The 16,982-nt window shown below is 39.9% G+C and overlaps 1 protein-coding gene across 2 annotated transcripts in view; it reads right to left on the reverse strand.

The window, feature by feature from the left end:
- TRPS1 (transcriptional repressor GATA binding 1) overlaps positions 1-16,982 on the reverse strand; it is a 249,076-nt gene that overhangs the window by 178,149 nt on the left and 53,945 nt on the right. For both annotated transcript variants that reach the window (XM_067530122.1, XM_067530127.1), the window contains one exon: positions 6,867-7,984. In XM_067530122.1, the coding sequence (XP_067386223.1) occupies positions 6,867-7,984 (1,118 nt within the window). The remainder of the gene's footprint in view (positions 1-6,866; positions 7,985-16,982) is intronic.

Raw genomic sequence — 16,982 nt, forward strand, 5'->3', positions numbered from 1 at the left:
AACTTTTTATACGAATGCCCACCCAGTGGGAGAAATTAGGGCCTTTTCAGATAAGTACAATAATAATAGGCTCTTTTAGAACAACCTTTTTCTAATCTACATTAAAAAATGTAGATGATCCCAACTGGATAGCTCAGTACCACTTGCTTAATATTAGCAGATACACCGGACAAGCCAGGATTTGGACTCCCCCAACATAGGCTACAGATCTTAAACTAAATTTTCCATACCCACACACCTAAAATTGAGCAAGTGATGAAAACAACATACATGTGAATAATTTAATCATTACAGATCACAGTACAAATTTGGCCCAACACAAAAAAAGCTACTTGAGCACATCTGATTTTTCTTCCTATCCTGGCACCAATTCAGGAAACGACTTGAAGGGCTGATTTGTTTGTTTTTAAATCAGAACTGAAACCTACCACTTGTTCATAATGTGACAAATTCCATACAGGCTTGTAAAGTGAGCCCCCAAAAAAAACCAATCAAGAAAGTTTAAAAGAAAAGCAGTTTGCATACCATACTATATAATAAATTGATTTTGCATTTCAAAAGATATCATTACCAACTAGATGGTGGTTGTACCATCTCAGGCTGTTATCTCATGAGATAAGATACAGCATACTGGGTCAGGGTTGATCAGTATTAGGAGGGAAGACTTCCAAAGAAAAGTGAAGTGTGGAAGAAAGTGGTGTTGGTAAAAAAGCAAGTACCACTCTTCCTTCTAGAGGCTTGTTCTTGAACTATTCAACTCAATGGAGTTTTTCCACTGAGTTGAATGGGAACCAAATCAGGCCCTAAGCTAGTACTTACCTTACCATGGCATTAAGAGGGCATTGTGGTGACACGGATGCCATTTTTAAAATTTATTATGATGTAAATCCAAGGTTCTGACCATCTGTGGGCATTAAAATATTCCTCGGCACTTTTCACAAAAGTAGGTGTCAAATATTCTGACCAAAATCCTATTTGAATAATCACATCCTGCAACTAAGTATTTTACTATTATTTATTTGTACTGCAGTTGCATCCTAAGGCCATGGCATGAGGAGCACTGCAGACACACAGTGACAAGTGACTGCGCTGCAGAGCTTGCGATCTAAAAAGTCATCAAAAAAACCCACATGAAGTGTGAGAATAAATGGTACCCAAACATAGGAAAGATATTCAGGTGATGGCAGGCATATGTCATGTTACTATCATGACTTCTGTATGTTTCAGATTTTCTTTTCTTTCTTTACTGTTAAACACGTTATCCCTTTACTTTATATTACAAAAACAGGTTAAAGAGGGGTTTTGTTTGTTTGTTTTTAGAAATGGGGGTTATATTTGGGGCTGAAGGGGAGAGAGAGGAAGAGATTTTTTGAGTAAGAAGAGGAGTGAGTAAAGGGAAAAGGGAAACTGAGGGAGGGAATAAAAGAGGGAGGGAAGGAGGAGAATGTACAGGCTGGAGAGTGAGAGAGGAGTGGGATGAAGGAGAAACAGCAACTGCTGAAAGCAGAGCAAATGAAAAACTATATACCTGGAGTTCAAGCTCCAGAGCTGAGTGAATGAAGGTATCCGGAGAGTGAAAGGCTCCTCCCAGCTGCTGCTGCTGTTTACCAGGTGAAAGGCAGGGGCTAGATCAGGTCCCTCTAGGTCTGGTAAAAGAGCTGGATGACCCATTTACCCTCACACCTCAGCTGCACAAGGTGATGGCTGCTTCGTGGAAGAAGCCCGAGTCTAGGGATTTCCATAAAATCCTCCTCTTGGCTGTTGCTGCCCATGTGAAGCAAAAGAGACAGCTCCTTGTCCCTGTACCCCAGCATATCCCTCTGGATTCAGTGGGGGACTGAAAGTCCCTGTACCCTCAACCACAACTGGTGCTGTCTGTTTAATGCAATATTCTTCATTTCTTTTCCCAAAGCACTAAGTAGTGTTATAGTACCTGGTTAGACTATTGGTGAACTTGACCTCAAGGGCAGCTGAATGTCAGTAATGCATGAAGTGACTCTTCCTATTTACTTTGGGCCTAATATTTAAAGTCAGATGTACATCTGCATGTGCAATTGTGTACCCAATATGTATGTGCAATTGCCATAAGCTACATCCACAGATCAGGTTTTTCCATGGAAAAACAACTACTTATGACTCTCTCTGTCTATTCGCACATACATACATATAGCATATTTTTACTCCTCAGTTGCATGCTTACCTTTTTTGAAAATCAGGAGTTTTTATATGTATCTTGTAAAAAGCTTTCAAATGCTTCTGAATGAAAATTCATAAAATTGACAATTAACTAGTCTGTTGATAATGTCTGTTTATTGGAAAACATGATTCTGCCCTCATTATAAAGGATCATAAGGCATTCTAAGTAGGAAGTGTTGTGTCCCCCCCCCCCCCTTTCTTTTTTTTTTAAATAATGAATAATACAGACCTTTCTTTTAACCCCTTTTCTAGAGAAGTTTGGACCATTTTTCATCATTTTATTACGCTTTTACCTGACATTTCTACTAGGGCTCACAAAAATTTTTTAGTTAATGACGGAAAATGACTTTTCCTTTAAATGGAAATTTTCACACAAAAAAATTCTATTTTCAGCAAATACCCCAGAAAACTGATTTTTTTCAGCTTTTTGGCAACTGAACTCTGAAGGTTATTCATTTTCCAAAAACCAAAATAATTTTGGTTTTCAGATTTTTTATTTTTCAACAAAAAGCACAAATGATTAAAAGTTTAAATATTTCTGTGAGAAAAGGTATCATCTCCTGACCTCCTCTACCTTGTCTCACAGCTACAACACTGCAAACAATAGAAAATGTAGGACAATTAGCCATTTGGAGATCTGTTTATGTAAGCACATTTTAGGCAGGTGTAGACACAACTACACTGAATTGCAATGTGATTCATTAACTTTGAATTCAACTGAATGGCCTACAAAATACATGTGAAGGAAAAACTCAGTGGTGTTAAACTTAAGTATATGTTTCTGTAGGGAAAGAACAGGAAAAGCTAATTATTCTTGCAAATTCTAATATTGCTAGTAATGAAGGGCTGCCGAGGCTTGCATTGCAGATGGATAATACTGGAGAACAAGGACACAAAAATAATATTTAAGCAAACAGACAAAAAAATATTACAGATGGACAACCAGAAAGATGGGAAAAAATCCTGGAAGCATAAGGTACACATGAGATCCTTGAAAGTCACTGCAGTTACACACACTCGGGAGTTCACTGACTCAACCATACAAGCAGGTTCTAAGCAGATCTGTGGTATTCAATGTTTGCCATCGGTAAATGTAAATACAGGAACTGAAACACACTATTTCTGCCCATACAGTGCCTAATTATATATTATAGTTGGGACACATTCAGCTTCTTAGTATATAAATTGCCAGCACAGAGTGGGCTAAGGAGCTCTTTAATAGTGCCCTAGACATTTGGGGTTGGGCTGGAGGGTGTATAATTGCAGGACAGACATACTCTGTATTTGCCACATAATTCACAGACAATTATTTTGTAAAAGTTGTAGATCTTTTTTAACTGGAATTATTCTTTTATCTATTCACTTGTACAGCCAGGACCAATTGTATAGGACTCAGAAAAGAAGTATAGTACTGATTAATTTAAAACGTCCCTAAAATTTACTCATTGAAGATAGACAGGGAAGCTGTATACCATTATATAGTGAGAAATGCCTCCTTTTCCAATGGGAATAGCCCTTTGCTTCTATCCTAGTAGATCAAAAGATAATGCATATTTAAGTAACGTTATTATCTATGTAAAAGTTATTTTAGGTCTTTTTCTTTTAAATAGATTCTAAATATTTGTTATAAATTTTCTCTCAGTTGAACTATAGAAGCATGATTTTATAGGAGGAGGGACAGGAAAAATAGGAACAATACAAATTTTAAAAACAAACCATGTCTGAAACTGGGAAATGTTGAGGGCAAGAAGTTGTGGTTTTAGTTACAGGACATCTAAAGTACATGAGGATGTGGTGTGCCAAAGATTTAAAGAATTTTCAAACAAAGGAGCCTAATGTTAGGTACCCAAGTCCATATTCAGACATTTAAATAAGTCTCCTGATTTCCAAAAGTGCTGAGTTCCCACTGACATTGGTATGAACATTGGGTGTTCAGCGTGTTTGAAAATTAGGCCAATTTAGATGCCTAACATAAGGCATTCAATTTTGAAAATCTTGGCCTCCCTCTCTTTTTCTCGGGAATGGCCATTTGAATTAAGCCTGTGGATGTGGGAAAAGCAATGTACATGATATACCTTGACTTCAGCAAAGCTTTTGATATGGTCTCCCACAGTATTCTTGCCAGCAAGTTACAGAAGTATGGGTTGGATGAATGGACTATAAGACGGATAAAAGGCTGGCTAGATCATCGGGCTCAATGGGTAGTGATCAACAGCTCGATGTCTAGTTGACAGTTGGTATCAAGTGGAGTGCCCCAGGGGTCGGTCCTGGGGCCAGTTTTGTTCAACCTCTTCGTTAATGATCTGGAGTGTGGGGGTGGATTGCACCTGAGCAAGTTTGCAGATGATACTAAGCTGGGGGGAGGGATAGATATGGTGGAGGGTAGGCATAGGATACAGAGTGCCAAGACAAACTGGAGGATTGATCCAAAAGAAATCTGATGAGGTTCAACAAGGACAAGTGTAGAGTCTTGCACTTAGGACAGAAGAATCCCATGCACTGCTACATACTGAGAACAGACTAGCTAAGGAGCAGTTCTGCAGAAAAAGGACCCAGGGCTTACAGTGGACAAGAAGCTGCATATGAGTCAATAGTGTACCCTTGTTGACAGGAAGGCTAACAGCAGATTGGGCTGCATTAGTAGGAGCACTACCAGCAGATCGAGGGAAGTGATTATTCCGCTCTATTCGGTACTAGTGAGGCCACATCTGGAGTACTGTGTCCAGTTTTGGGTTCCCCACTACAGAAAGGATGTGAACAAATTGGAGATAGTCCATCAGAGGACAAAGAAAATGATTAGGGTGCTGGGGGGCTGGTGCTGGGGAGGACTGGATAGTAGTCTTCAACTACCTGAACTACATGAAGCGGGATTCCAAAGAGGATGGAGCTAGGCTGTTCTCAGTGGTAGCCGATGACAGAACTAGGAGCAATGGTCTCAAGTTGCAGTGGAGGAGGTCTAGGTTGGATATTAGGAAAAACCTTTTCGCTAAGAGGGTGGTGAAGCACTGGAATGGGTTACCTAGGGAGGTGGTGGAATCTCCATCCTAAGAGGTTTTCAAGGACCAGCTTGACAAAGCCTGGCTGGGATGGTTTAGTTGGGCTTGGTCCTGCTTTGAGCAGAGGGTTGGACTAGATGACCTCCTGAGATCCCTTCCAACCCTAATTGTCTATGACGCTATGTGTCTTAAAATTTTAAAATTACCAGCTGCAGCAAAGAAATTTTTTTTCCAGTAGAGAAACCATTCCAATCAACGGATTTTTTAGTAGTGTAAAAAAAATCACGCCACACGCCAACAGCAGACAAAGTGCTGCCTATGAAGTTCTACAAAATATGGCCCAAAGCTGCCCTGAAAATAATATCTAGTACTTAGATACCACTCTTCATCTTCAAAGCAGTTTACAAAAATTAACTAATTAATCCCACAACATCACTGTGGCCGACTTAAATAAAAAATGAAGCACTACATGCTGGGACCTGTGGTCCACACAGGCTGCAGCTCCCAAATTAAAGAAGAGCAATCAGCTCTATTCTTTTATGGGTTCCCAACATATTGCCAATGCAGCCATCTGTTAGGCAACATTTAGATGTTCCTGCTTTAAGTTCTGTTAAAGCACTGTCCATAGTCTTCCTTTGTTACTTTCTCAGTGTCTTGGAATCCAGCAAATGCACCACAGGCTGTTAGACATTTAACAGAGCTCTGAGACTGGATCTTCTTTTGTCATCACTATATAATGGCTTCTAGGCAAAGATCCTTTAAAGGTGATGGAAGTCTGAATTTTCTGTGGTTGTCACTGGCTCTTTGGTCATAAATGTTTAATGTGTTAAACATTATTTACTCAATATTTAACCCAGTTTTTGCAAAATGTGTAACAACTATTCTTTTAAAATTGAAGGGCCAAATTTACAGATGATGTAAACTGGCATAGCTCCATTGAAGTGAATTTCCAACAGCTGAGGCTCTACTCCAAAAGGTTTATCAGGGAAACTGACTGCCATAAGGACATTTTGTCAGAGTGAACTGAGAGACCGGCTCAGTCCATCTTCATATAGGAATGCTAACACTTAAAAATAAATTAAGTGACACTTGAAACTAATAATATAAAAATAATCATCAGCAAAAGGATCCTGAGAGATGACATTACCAGATAAAAGAGTGCCTGCTCCCAGTTTGAAAGGAACACCTAGCAACAACAGAATGTAATTAATCTTTGCATTGTTGGAATTGGGGATGGAAAATACTACAAAAAGGTAGTTAATAAGAGTATTGTGCTATCAAGCATGAAAGAAATAAACCTATAGTTCATCTTGGGAAGAAAACCATTTGGATTCCCTTCATAAATGAAGATGTCAGCTTTCTGGCAGAAAGTAGCAAGAAGTATTTCAGATGGAAAACAGCTGACCAAATCTCAAATATGTAGGAACCACAGCACTCATACATTAGTCTAAATTCCACTCTTTGTTGCACTGGTTTAAATCTAGAATAACTCCATTGACTTAACTGGAGTTAGACCAAAATAAATGTCAGTTAAATTTGGCAATATATACCTATGTGTGTTCCCATTTTGATCTAATTTCAAATTTCTCCCATATATTGCCCTGATATTTCATGGACGTGTTCGAGGGATTGTTAGTTTTGTTTCACTATTTGTAATTTGAAAATTCACTGTACCTGTAGTGTCGGGAAATCTCTTCTTCCACCTGGGTAATAAAGTCACATTTGGTACATGAGTGTTCTTTGTTCTCTTTAAGAGTCAGTGGCCCATCCATCCCTTGCAGGGTATTTGTTTCTTGTTTGACATCAGATGTCTGGGCTTCATGTGCGTTCTCATAATGAAGCAGGAGAACATCTACATCAGGAGTGGAGAATGAGCATTGATGGCACTGGTGTTTGACTCTAGAACTTCCTGTCACCCCAGGAGACAAGTGCAAGAGCAAAAGAGCACAGTGAGAACAATTACTTTTTCTGCAAGCAAACGGATAAGTAATATCTCCTAGGTGCTTCTCTGGGCTGCAGAGGCCTCGGGGACAGAACTGACAGTGTTTAATGGTACACTTGTGAATGTTGTGTAGCTGCTGATAGTGACGGAGAAGTGGGCCCACCACTATTATTTCTGGGCCATGGCTCTTTGAGTACCTAAAGTCACAGAACTGACAGTTGTAGCTTGTCACAACATTATCCTCTGTTCCTTTGTTAGCAAAGTCTTTCTTTTTTGCCATACTAGAGCTCTTTTCTGTTTTTGTTACTAGCTCCCCATCTGCATTTTTGGCTAGGTCATTCTGATTAATGACAGATCCCCTAGAAAGTTTATCATTTAGATCTGGATGAAGGCTTCCCCCATGCTGTTTGCTGTAATGTTCTAATAGTTTGAGAGAGCTGGATGATTCACAGCTGAAACTACAAAATTTACACCAGTAGTAACTAGTGGCATCTGTACCATTTTGTCTAGAAGAATCCATGGGTTTGATGGGCACCGAGTATCCAACTGGTGTGTTGTCTCCTGCTTTTACGGTGATTTTGTCCTGCCACTTCCCCAAGTCTCCAGAATCACATGATTGAACAGTCGGACTGGATTTATTGGAGTTTTTCTCTGAAGATTTCCCAGATTCAGAAGAGGAAAGGGCTGCTTTCATTTTGTTCGGGTGAGTCTGTAAGAAATGTTGCTCTAGTTCATTTGATGAATTGCCCATGTAAGTGAAATTGCAGAATTTGCAGCGGAAGTACTTGGTGTTGCCTTGGCAATCTGGAGTTTTGCGTCCAATGCCGATAAAGGTTCCACCTAAAGTAACCTATCAAAAAAGAATGAGATAAATTTAGTTCTATTGTAAAATGGTTCAAACACCAAATAGAAATAAAACAAATCATATAACAATTTAAGAATAAAATTTTAATATGCTCTGCTTCACCAATATTTCATTTGTAACAACTATGTAATAAAATAGTAATTAAATCCTGCACTTCTGCAGCACTTTACATCTGAAGACCTCAAAGTGCTTTACGAAGTTGAATATTATGTCCATTTTTCAGTTGGGGAAATTGATGCACACATAGGTTAAGGTGACTTGCCCAGTTTCACAGAGCTGGGCCTGGATATGTCTTGACTCAATTCCTTTCTATCTTCTGTACTTATATGGCCACCATTATTATAGCATTTGAGCACCTCACAATCTTTAACTCACATCATCTATTTGAGGCATTATTATTATCCCCATTTTACAGATGGAAAGTTGAGACACAGAGAGGTTAAGTAACTCTCCAAAGGTCATGCAGGAAGTCTGTGCCAAAGTAGGGATGTGAACCCAGTTCTCCAAATACCAAGCTATTACCACATCCATCCTTCACTGCTCTAAAGTACTACAGCATGCTCCTCTTTAAAATCCAGCTAATCTAGACATCCCTCAAAGGGAGATTTTAGTGAGCACCTTAGCTGAGTGTGGAATAAAGACCATGCCCCCAATCTTAATCTGCCAATATAACAAAGAATTTGGAGTGGAAGTCAGTATTACAGCACAAGGAGTACCTCTGCTTTATGAATCTGAACAAACAAAAATGAAATTTGAAAACTGAATTCAGTTGACTGCGTCTGATTACATCCATTCCTTCATATAAAGAGCATTCCTACAACAGCATGCAGTATCCGCTGAGACTCCTTTTTAGAAATATGGGGGCTGCTGTCTGAACCAAAAGGCAATTTTCTCAAAGATTACTCAATGCAGACATTCTCCAAGGAAATCTTCTGGTTTTTTCCTATAAAGAGTTGTAACTCAGTAAAATGAAGATGGAAAAATTACAGTAGAAAAATGGCATGTAGCAAAGAAAGAACCTTACTACACCCAAAATCATGACATCACTAATTAAAAAAAAAAAAAGGTAGGTCTACTTAACTGTTCTCATGATCTATGAGCACATGGATTGCAGGAAGGAAGGAAGCAAGGCTTCCAGGGCTTATGTTATTAAAATCTCTGTTCTCATAGCAGGCAGTCCTGCCCTTCCCATGAGTGCACCACACCTGCCTTGTGACATCATAGAAAGATTTGCTGCTCCTGTACAACTGGTTTGATGGCCAAAAAAGGAAGGGGGGAGGGAGGAGGAAAAGTCTCTCATGACAAAAATGTCACCACGGCTTTACTTCTTTCCATGAATTCAGCAACCAATTACCTTTTACACCCACCCACTCTTCACCCAGTTCATCCCGTGTACCATTCTTAATAAACAAAGATGTCAGTGTAAGCTTCCATGCAGCAGTGCTATGCCTTGGATTTTTATGTGCGAGAAGGGCTTTAATGAGGGAATATAAAGTTTCGACATACTCCGTGCAGGGTCAGATTTTCGTTCCCCTAACTGTTAAGTGAATTACTGCTTTTCTCCAGGATTCAGTTGTAATGCATTAGGCAAGTGGTGTAATTATTTTTTTCTTCCCCTCCTCAACAGCTGTGCCGCAAAGAAAGCATGTGATCACCACTCATTCAGAATCACACCATACGGAAAGACTCAGACATACAAAGAGCATGTAATGTAAACATTTTAAAATGCATACAATATAAATGCCTTTTAGCCATTTAGCTTGCAGAATAAGATGTTATGCTTTGTATGCCATCAGCACTAAACACATATAGTGAGTCAATGAGTTGCTAAATCATGGCATAATGATGCTTTTTAGGCTCTGATTCTTGTTTTAAAGAAACATGATTCCAATGAGCTGGTTAAAACTTTTTCTGATAAGCTGAAATGAAATTTTTGTTTGTCTGGCAAAGATACTTTAATAGGTAACCATGAGATTGAAAGGACCATCATATAAACAGGGTTTAATATTGCTACGGGGTGTCAGGGTCCTAATTTCAGGGTAAGAATTTGGCTTTGAGGAGTTATTTGGGGAGGGGAGTGTTCTAATGGACTGACTGTACTGCAAAGGGTCTTTGATTCTTATTGCTAAAAACAGGATAGCAAAAATTGTAGGCAAAATATGCTGGTCCTGATCCCCTGAAGTCGCTGGGAACTAAGGCAGCTCCACAGGATTTAGTTCATTATGTCTTCATCACGTTATTTCCGTTTTCAAAGTTTCAATGATCTTCAGTTAAACATCTGTGCCTTCAATTTAAAGGGGCACTAATGGAAATAAGGACAGCAAGAAATAATAGCCACTCCATGTGTGATTAACTCAGTTGCAAGGAGATCTGTTTTTGCTCATTCAGTGCTTGTTTATTTTGATCTTGCACTGAAAAACCAGCCAAAATACTTTACCTTAAGTGCCTCTAATGAGTAAATACATCCATTATTCTTAGGAGTTCATCTAGAAAGCCTACAGACAACAAGCCCATCTTTGCACATCTTTGGACATCAGTTAGGAAGCAGGAGTGACAATAATTCCAGCTGCTGCTTGTTGCTAATTACTTTTATTTCTGAACATTGGAAAAACATATTAATCATATCAGTATTTTACCCAACAGAGTAGCTATAAATGTGTATACTTTTGTAACTTTTCCTAATCCCGATTAATGCACTACATAGCAAGTTCAGTATCCCATGCTAACCTCCTTTTCTGCAATATGAGGCTAAAAGAGAATTAAGAATTTAAAGTATATTTTGTGCTTACCAGTTGCAAGAGAGGATTAAAAAAAATCTTAAAAACACTGGAATGCAACTGATTATCAATTGTTGGACTGCCATTTCACTGAGTACCTGCCACAATTTAAAATAATGGACCCTATTAGCACAGGGTGTACGTGAAAGGTAATATAAGGTCATCTTAATGTTATTACACTCAAAAGTCATTTTTCAAACACAGAAAACCTATTTAAAGCCTCCTCTAGGATCATCAGGTAAAGGAACTAAAGAAACTAGCTTCCATGTAGCTAGGCTTGCAGAAGCACTTGAAGGAAAGTGGTAATGGTATAAACTAAAACTGCCTCAGCTTTCAGCAAGCCAAATTTGGATGAAACCTACACATTTGCCAAAGTGTTTGGATTCGTGCATTCTACTCAAGTCTTGGCTTGACTTTCACATTTCTCAGTTACATATCATATCTCTATGTAAGGACACCAAATTCTCTCTTTGTATGTGCATATATGTGTATACTTTTCCCCTCTTGCTCTCTTTCTTTTTCCAGAGAGAATGGAATAAAGTAGAGAAAGGCAAAAAAAAGTGGGGGGGAGGGAGGGAGAAGAAGACATACTCCATCCACATTTCTCTGAAATTTCCAAGGTGACATCTGGCTTCAGGTACTTACTCCAACAGTTCACTCCCATTTTAGTACAAATACTAAACTTGCAGTTCTAACAGAACTGTGGAGTCCAACTTTACTCTTCCCACAAGCAAGAGTGCAGAGTGAGCAAAGCTGGAGTTAAAAAAAATATCCTCAGACCTATGGCTCCCAGACAGATGCACAGAGGGATGACTCACCTTCAGCATACTCCTGTAGCAGGCCCTCCTTAGGATGGAAAAACAGCCTTGAACTCAGGAGACCAGGTCCCATTCCTACCTCAGCCACAAATGTCAATGAATGTTACAAGTCTAAATACCTTTGAGGATCTGGGCCTTAATCCACAGACACCCTAACACAGATGGTGAGAGGAAAAAACATCCCATTCATGATTAAGAGATACTTATATACTACAGTGATGAGGGCCATAAAAGTAGACAGACAGGGCCCGGGTAGCATTGCCAGACCAGTAGCCATGCTACCATTGACAGCCAACCCAGCTATGCCTTGTGACTCCACTGAGCCAAATCAAAGAGTGCACAATGGCGATTAACACTGCCTTGGTCTGCATTAACTGTATATCTGTTTTTTTCTTTGAGATTTAGCCATAGTTTTGGAAGGGAAGGAACATGGAGTTATACTGGCACTTCTCCAGCTGCTTTGCCCCATGAGGCCCATGGCAGAGGTTAAAGATGGCTATAAAAAGGGAGAAGCATTCCATGGAGCCACTTCGTGTTTTTATGGCTGCACTGATGCTCTTCACACAGATGTCTTCCCTTCTGCAGTCTGAAGTTGTGGGAAAATATATAGGCCATAGTTATTCCTGTTAGGATTAAACTGAAATAAATCTCATTAGTATGGATCGCTAGTCTAAAGCATCTAAAAAGTCCAAACTCTTTTTAGTTAATAGTTTAACTCAGTCATGAATGTCAACAATTATCAGTGGAGTTCATTCTCAAATTACTAGCCATGCTAAAAGACTATGACCAAAATGACTGTAGAGATTCAGTTCCATCTCTTCAGTAGAAATAAACTTATGCTTCTTTTCCATTATTGTTAGAAACAGCCAGAAAATATAATATAAGAGGCTGATAATAGGAAGCTTGATTTTATTACATGTCAGTGTTTCTTACATACAGTGTTGTTGTAGCAGTATTGGTCCCAGGATATTAGAGAAACAGTTTAATTCATGTTGGATCTTGAAAGATTGAGGCTATCCAAAAGAAAGAATGGAGGATGTGCTTAAAACTGTTCTAGTTAGTAATCATCCTTAAGAAACACTGGAGAAACAAGGTGTTTGAGGTAATATATTTTATTGGGCCAAACTTTCACACTTACACAGGACTCTGAAGCTTGTCTCGCTTACCAACAAGAGGTGGTCCAATAAAAGATATTACCTCAAACACCTTGTTTCTCCAGTGTTTCTTACAGTGTTTCTTGTTTCCTCCAGTGTTCCATACAGATGGTTACTACCTAGAACACTTTCAAGTGCATTCCCCACACTTTCTTTTGTGTAGCCTCAATCCTTCAAGATCTAACTTCCACAGCAGATACAAGGCTCTGTGTATGTTTAGTATACAAAAGTTATGAAAGGCCTTCTGGGGTTTTCCAATATAAAATTTCTTCCTGGGCAGTTATTAAGTAAATCAGATGTTTATACATCTTCATCCATTTTGTCATGTGCAAAACATCTGTATCTTTATTTTGCTCTTATAAATCATTATTAAAAGAATTCATCAGGGCATTCACTGGATTTACCTGTAGAACATCACTTGCAGGTGGAGGAAGGTTTTTGCCTTGCTTTTACTATACATAATTTTGTACTACAACTGGACTACACTTCTTTCATGTTCTAGTGGGCTAGAATTTTTCACTCCCCCTTAGTCTAATGATTACAGCGGGTGAGTGGGCATCAGGACTACTGGATTCTGTTCTTGGATTTGCGAGCTTAGCTAAGGCCCTTATGACTTTGTGTCTCAGATTCTCCATCTGAAAGATGGCCAGTGCTTGGAATTTTCATGTTTTTCATATGGTTTTTAGATCATGTTGAAAAGCATTTTACAAAGGCAATTTATTTATAACATATTCCCGGTAGATATTTGAATTTATGTCGCCTTTATTTAAGCCTCTGCTCTAACTCTTGATGATGTCATGACCTATTTACAGTTTTAGGGGTTTGGCTGAGTTTTTTTGTTTGTTTTTCATAAATAGTTATAGGATACCCCTTTTCATTTTTATGGAGAAGAATAAAGATTTTTTCAGTGCTTTTAGATCTCAGAGGGTGTTTTTATTTGATATTCCTGAACCAGAATACCCTCCATCACAACTTTACTTACTTTTCTCCTTTCTGCCAATTACTGTTTATCTATTTTAGAAAGCAAATTCCACCTGTAGGAACTATCCTACACATAACAGGCTCAGACTCAACACTTAAAAGTTGACAGTATAAATCCAGCCTCTGCAACAAAGAAATCCTTGGCTGCTGGTATGATTGTCGATTAGGGTGCCAATTATATTCATTGTCAGGGTGATTTTTCAAAAACTGACTTTTGCCTACTAGAAACTGGACCAGACAATGAAACTGGAACATCAGATGTTAATCAATCTTCATTTCGATTACCTGGGTCACATTTCAGACATTAACCAGGCGGTGAAAGGCTGTAGATCCCTTACCAATCCCCTGAGCTATCCAGTTTTCCATGTGCCAATTACTCTTAATCTTCTAATCCTAAAATATTTTCTAATGCTCTTCTTTATCCACTTGCTTTGTGCAATACAGCATCAAGAACATTTCTGCAAACCCACACTTATGAAGTTCTTCAATTCTTGCAGGCCAGGACAGATTCTTGGCTTTAATGTTATTTCTATAAAACCACCCTACCAGTTCCTTAAGCTCTGATAGGGAGAACTACGTCTCACAACATGGGAAAATCTTTGGGGTATATCCACTCTTTGAATAATACACTGAATTGCTATTAATGCATGTGCAGTGAGAATAGAGCTGTATTAGCGATGCAAAGAGACAATGCAGTCTCCAAACTTTCTATGTTATTTGCATCTCTTAAGCAAGCAAGTACCTATGTGGGTCACAGTCATTTGAAATAAGCAGGCTCTTCTCAGGATTGATTCCATTCCCATTAAAGTCAATGGGAGATTTGGAACCAACTTTAAAAGGTAGTAAGACCAGGCCTTTTTTTTAAAAAAAAAAAACCAAAAAAGTCTGTGACAAAATTAAAATAGTTTTTAAGGACACCAGACCAGATTCTGTTAAAACAATGGGAACCCGGGACATGCAGAATCTCTTAGAATCAGGAACAACAATGCTTAACGCCAGAAGAAACACACCATGCCATTCTTCGTATCTTTAAAATATATTTCAAATTATGGGATAGATCTTTGACTGCTGCAAGTCAACATAGCCCCATTGACTTCAATGCAAGTACACTGATTTACACCAATGAAGGCTCTGTCCCCGTAATTTTAGGAAACTATTTTTTGTGCTTTATTTATTTATTTTGTCCTTTCAGCTTATATCTTGAAGTGGCTCCTTTATTCTTATTACTCCTACTTCCTCTCTTCATTAGCAGACTTGATACACCAGTGGAGATCACTAGCATAAAAACTAAGATACAAGCAATACATCCAAAAAGGAGAAAAGTTAACAGAGCGTGCCCAGACAACTGAAAATGGTACTGCAATTTATAGCACTTTTCTACGACTGTAACGTTAACCCTTGTTTGAACTAAAAATACTGATCTAAATATCTGGTCTACCAATGATGTAGTTTGTCCTCAAATGCTTTGATTGACAAAGATTGAGGGGATTATAAAGATATCAATTTAGACTGAATCTTACTTTGGGGCACAGTGCCTCAAGGTCTGGCAGTTCTGGAGTTTATAGCTATTTTTAGTTAAAAATAATCATTATGAGAGTTTATTATCTTAAGCACTATATATTTAGAAAACTCCCAGTAGATAGCCTAGTGAATGCAGAAATTCCATTTTAGTTAATCCGGGATATGTGTTTTGAAGATGCAAACATTCTGAACCAGGAGCACTCACATTGGTAGTCCAATAAACTTCAACAGGGGCCAACTGGTGTTGACTACGGGGTGAAGTTACCCACCCCGGGCTCCATTCTCCACCAATCAGCTATTTTCCCACATGGCTGCTGTGAGCTGTTTGACTGGCTCAGCCTGCTGCCTGCCGATTAGCTTGATCTACGCAGCTGTTCGACTATGCCTCCCTGCTCCGGCAGGGGCTGAGTCAGCTCCCCTGGAGGGGCTGGAGCCATTGTTCTGGCAGTCAGGACCAGGGCGGCTTCAGGTGCTAACTAGAAGGGTGGGCCACAGGGCCGTGTATCTAACAAACAAACAAAAAGCCTTAAGGATAGGGAGGGACAGGGTGTGTGACTGGTCAAGGAGCTTGTGTTCAGCCCCAGCTGCTGAGGTGCTCACTCACCTGCTGGGGTCACCCCTCCTGCAGTGCCTCCTCCCTCCTAGCTGGCTATTGCATCTATTCTGTGTGGGAAGTGACCTCGATCGCATGTCTGCAGCAGCTCCCTCTCCCAGCCAGGCTATAAGTCCAATTCCAAGTCTCCAACCCCAAGTAGCAGGTTAGTCCCGACACCCTCCTGGGAGAGCCAGAGAGAATGGGTGGATGCAATGGTGGCCCCAGCTGGCCAGGAGCCCGGGCAGAAGCTGAGCAGGCAGGTGGGGGCAAAAGCTCCACTGCTGCCGGGTGGCTGGGGGAGCCATGCGAGGAGTGAGGGGGAGGACACCGCCAGACCCGACCCCTGAGCCCCTGGCAAAATTCAAGCGGGTGGGGACAAAAAAGGCAAGCCCCACCACTGCCAGCTGGCTGGAGAAGCCATGTGGGGGGAGGAACCTGACCCGTCTCCTCTGGCGCCGGAGTGGGGGTGGGACCTCGGAGGTGGTCGGAGTGGGGACAGGGCCTCAGGGCTGGGACAGGGTAGGGCACCTCCCCGGAAAACCAAAAGTCAGGACCTGTTAGATAACTGTATCAGCAGGAAACACTGTTTTTTAATCTTAGCCTATGTCAATGTTACCAAGTACTTATTTATATGCACAAGTACAATATTTTGTACTCAAGAAAATAACTAATATATCACTTGTTCTTTCATGGTGATGAACTTGATGAACTGTGGCTAACCCATGTGGGACCATCCATGATGTTTTGAAAACCTACTGTCATGACCGTTGGAGACTAAATACAGAGGAAATTAGGGTGGCCACATAATATGCACCATAAGTAGACATTCCAGACTGCTCCACTTGATCCTACTGTTCATTTGGACTCCTCTTAGACTTATCCTCATGCTCATGGAATCAATCAAATTACTGGGATGCAATAGGAGATATGGGGTGCCAGCCAAACCTGGACAAAACAAATTGTAACAGAGGCCTCTAGGGAAAAAAGAATAAGGCCACTGGCTTCCATGGCCACTATGGAGAACAGTGGAATCATAAAAGTCAACCCCTGTTGTGTCCTGGACATATCCTTGAGGTATACAGCACACCCAGCTCCAATTAAAGCACCTTTCACTGTCAGGCTCTTCAGCTGTCAGAG

Source organism: Emydura macquarii, unplaced genomic scaffold (genome assembly GCF_026122565.2).
Source record: "Emydura macquarii macquarii isolate MOO-44397 ecotype Brisbane River unplaced genomic scaffold, CSIRO-AGI_Emac_v2 contig_369, whole genome shotgun sequence".
Classification (NCBI taxonomy): Eukaryota; Metazoa; Chordata; order Testudines; family Chelidae; genus Emydura; species Emydura macquarii.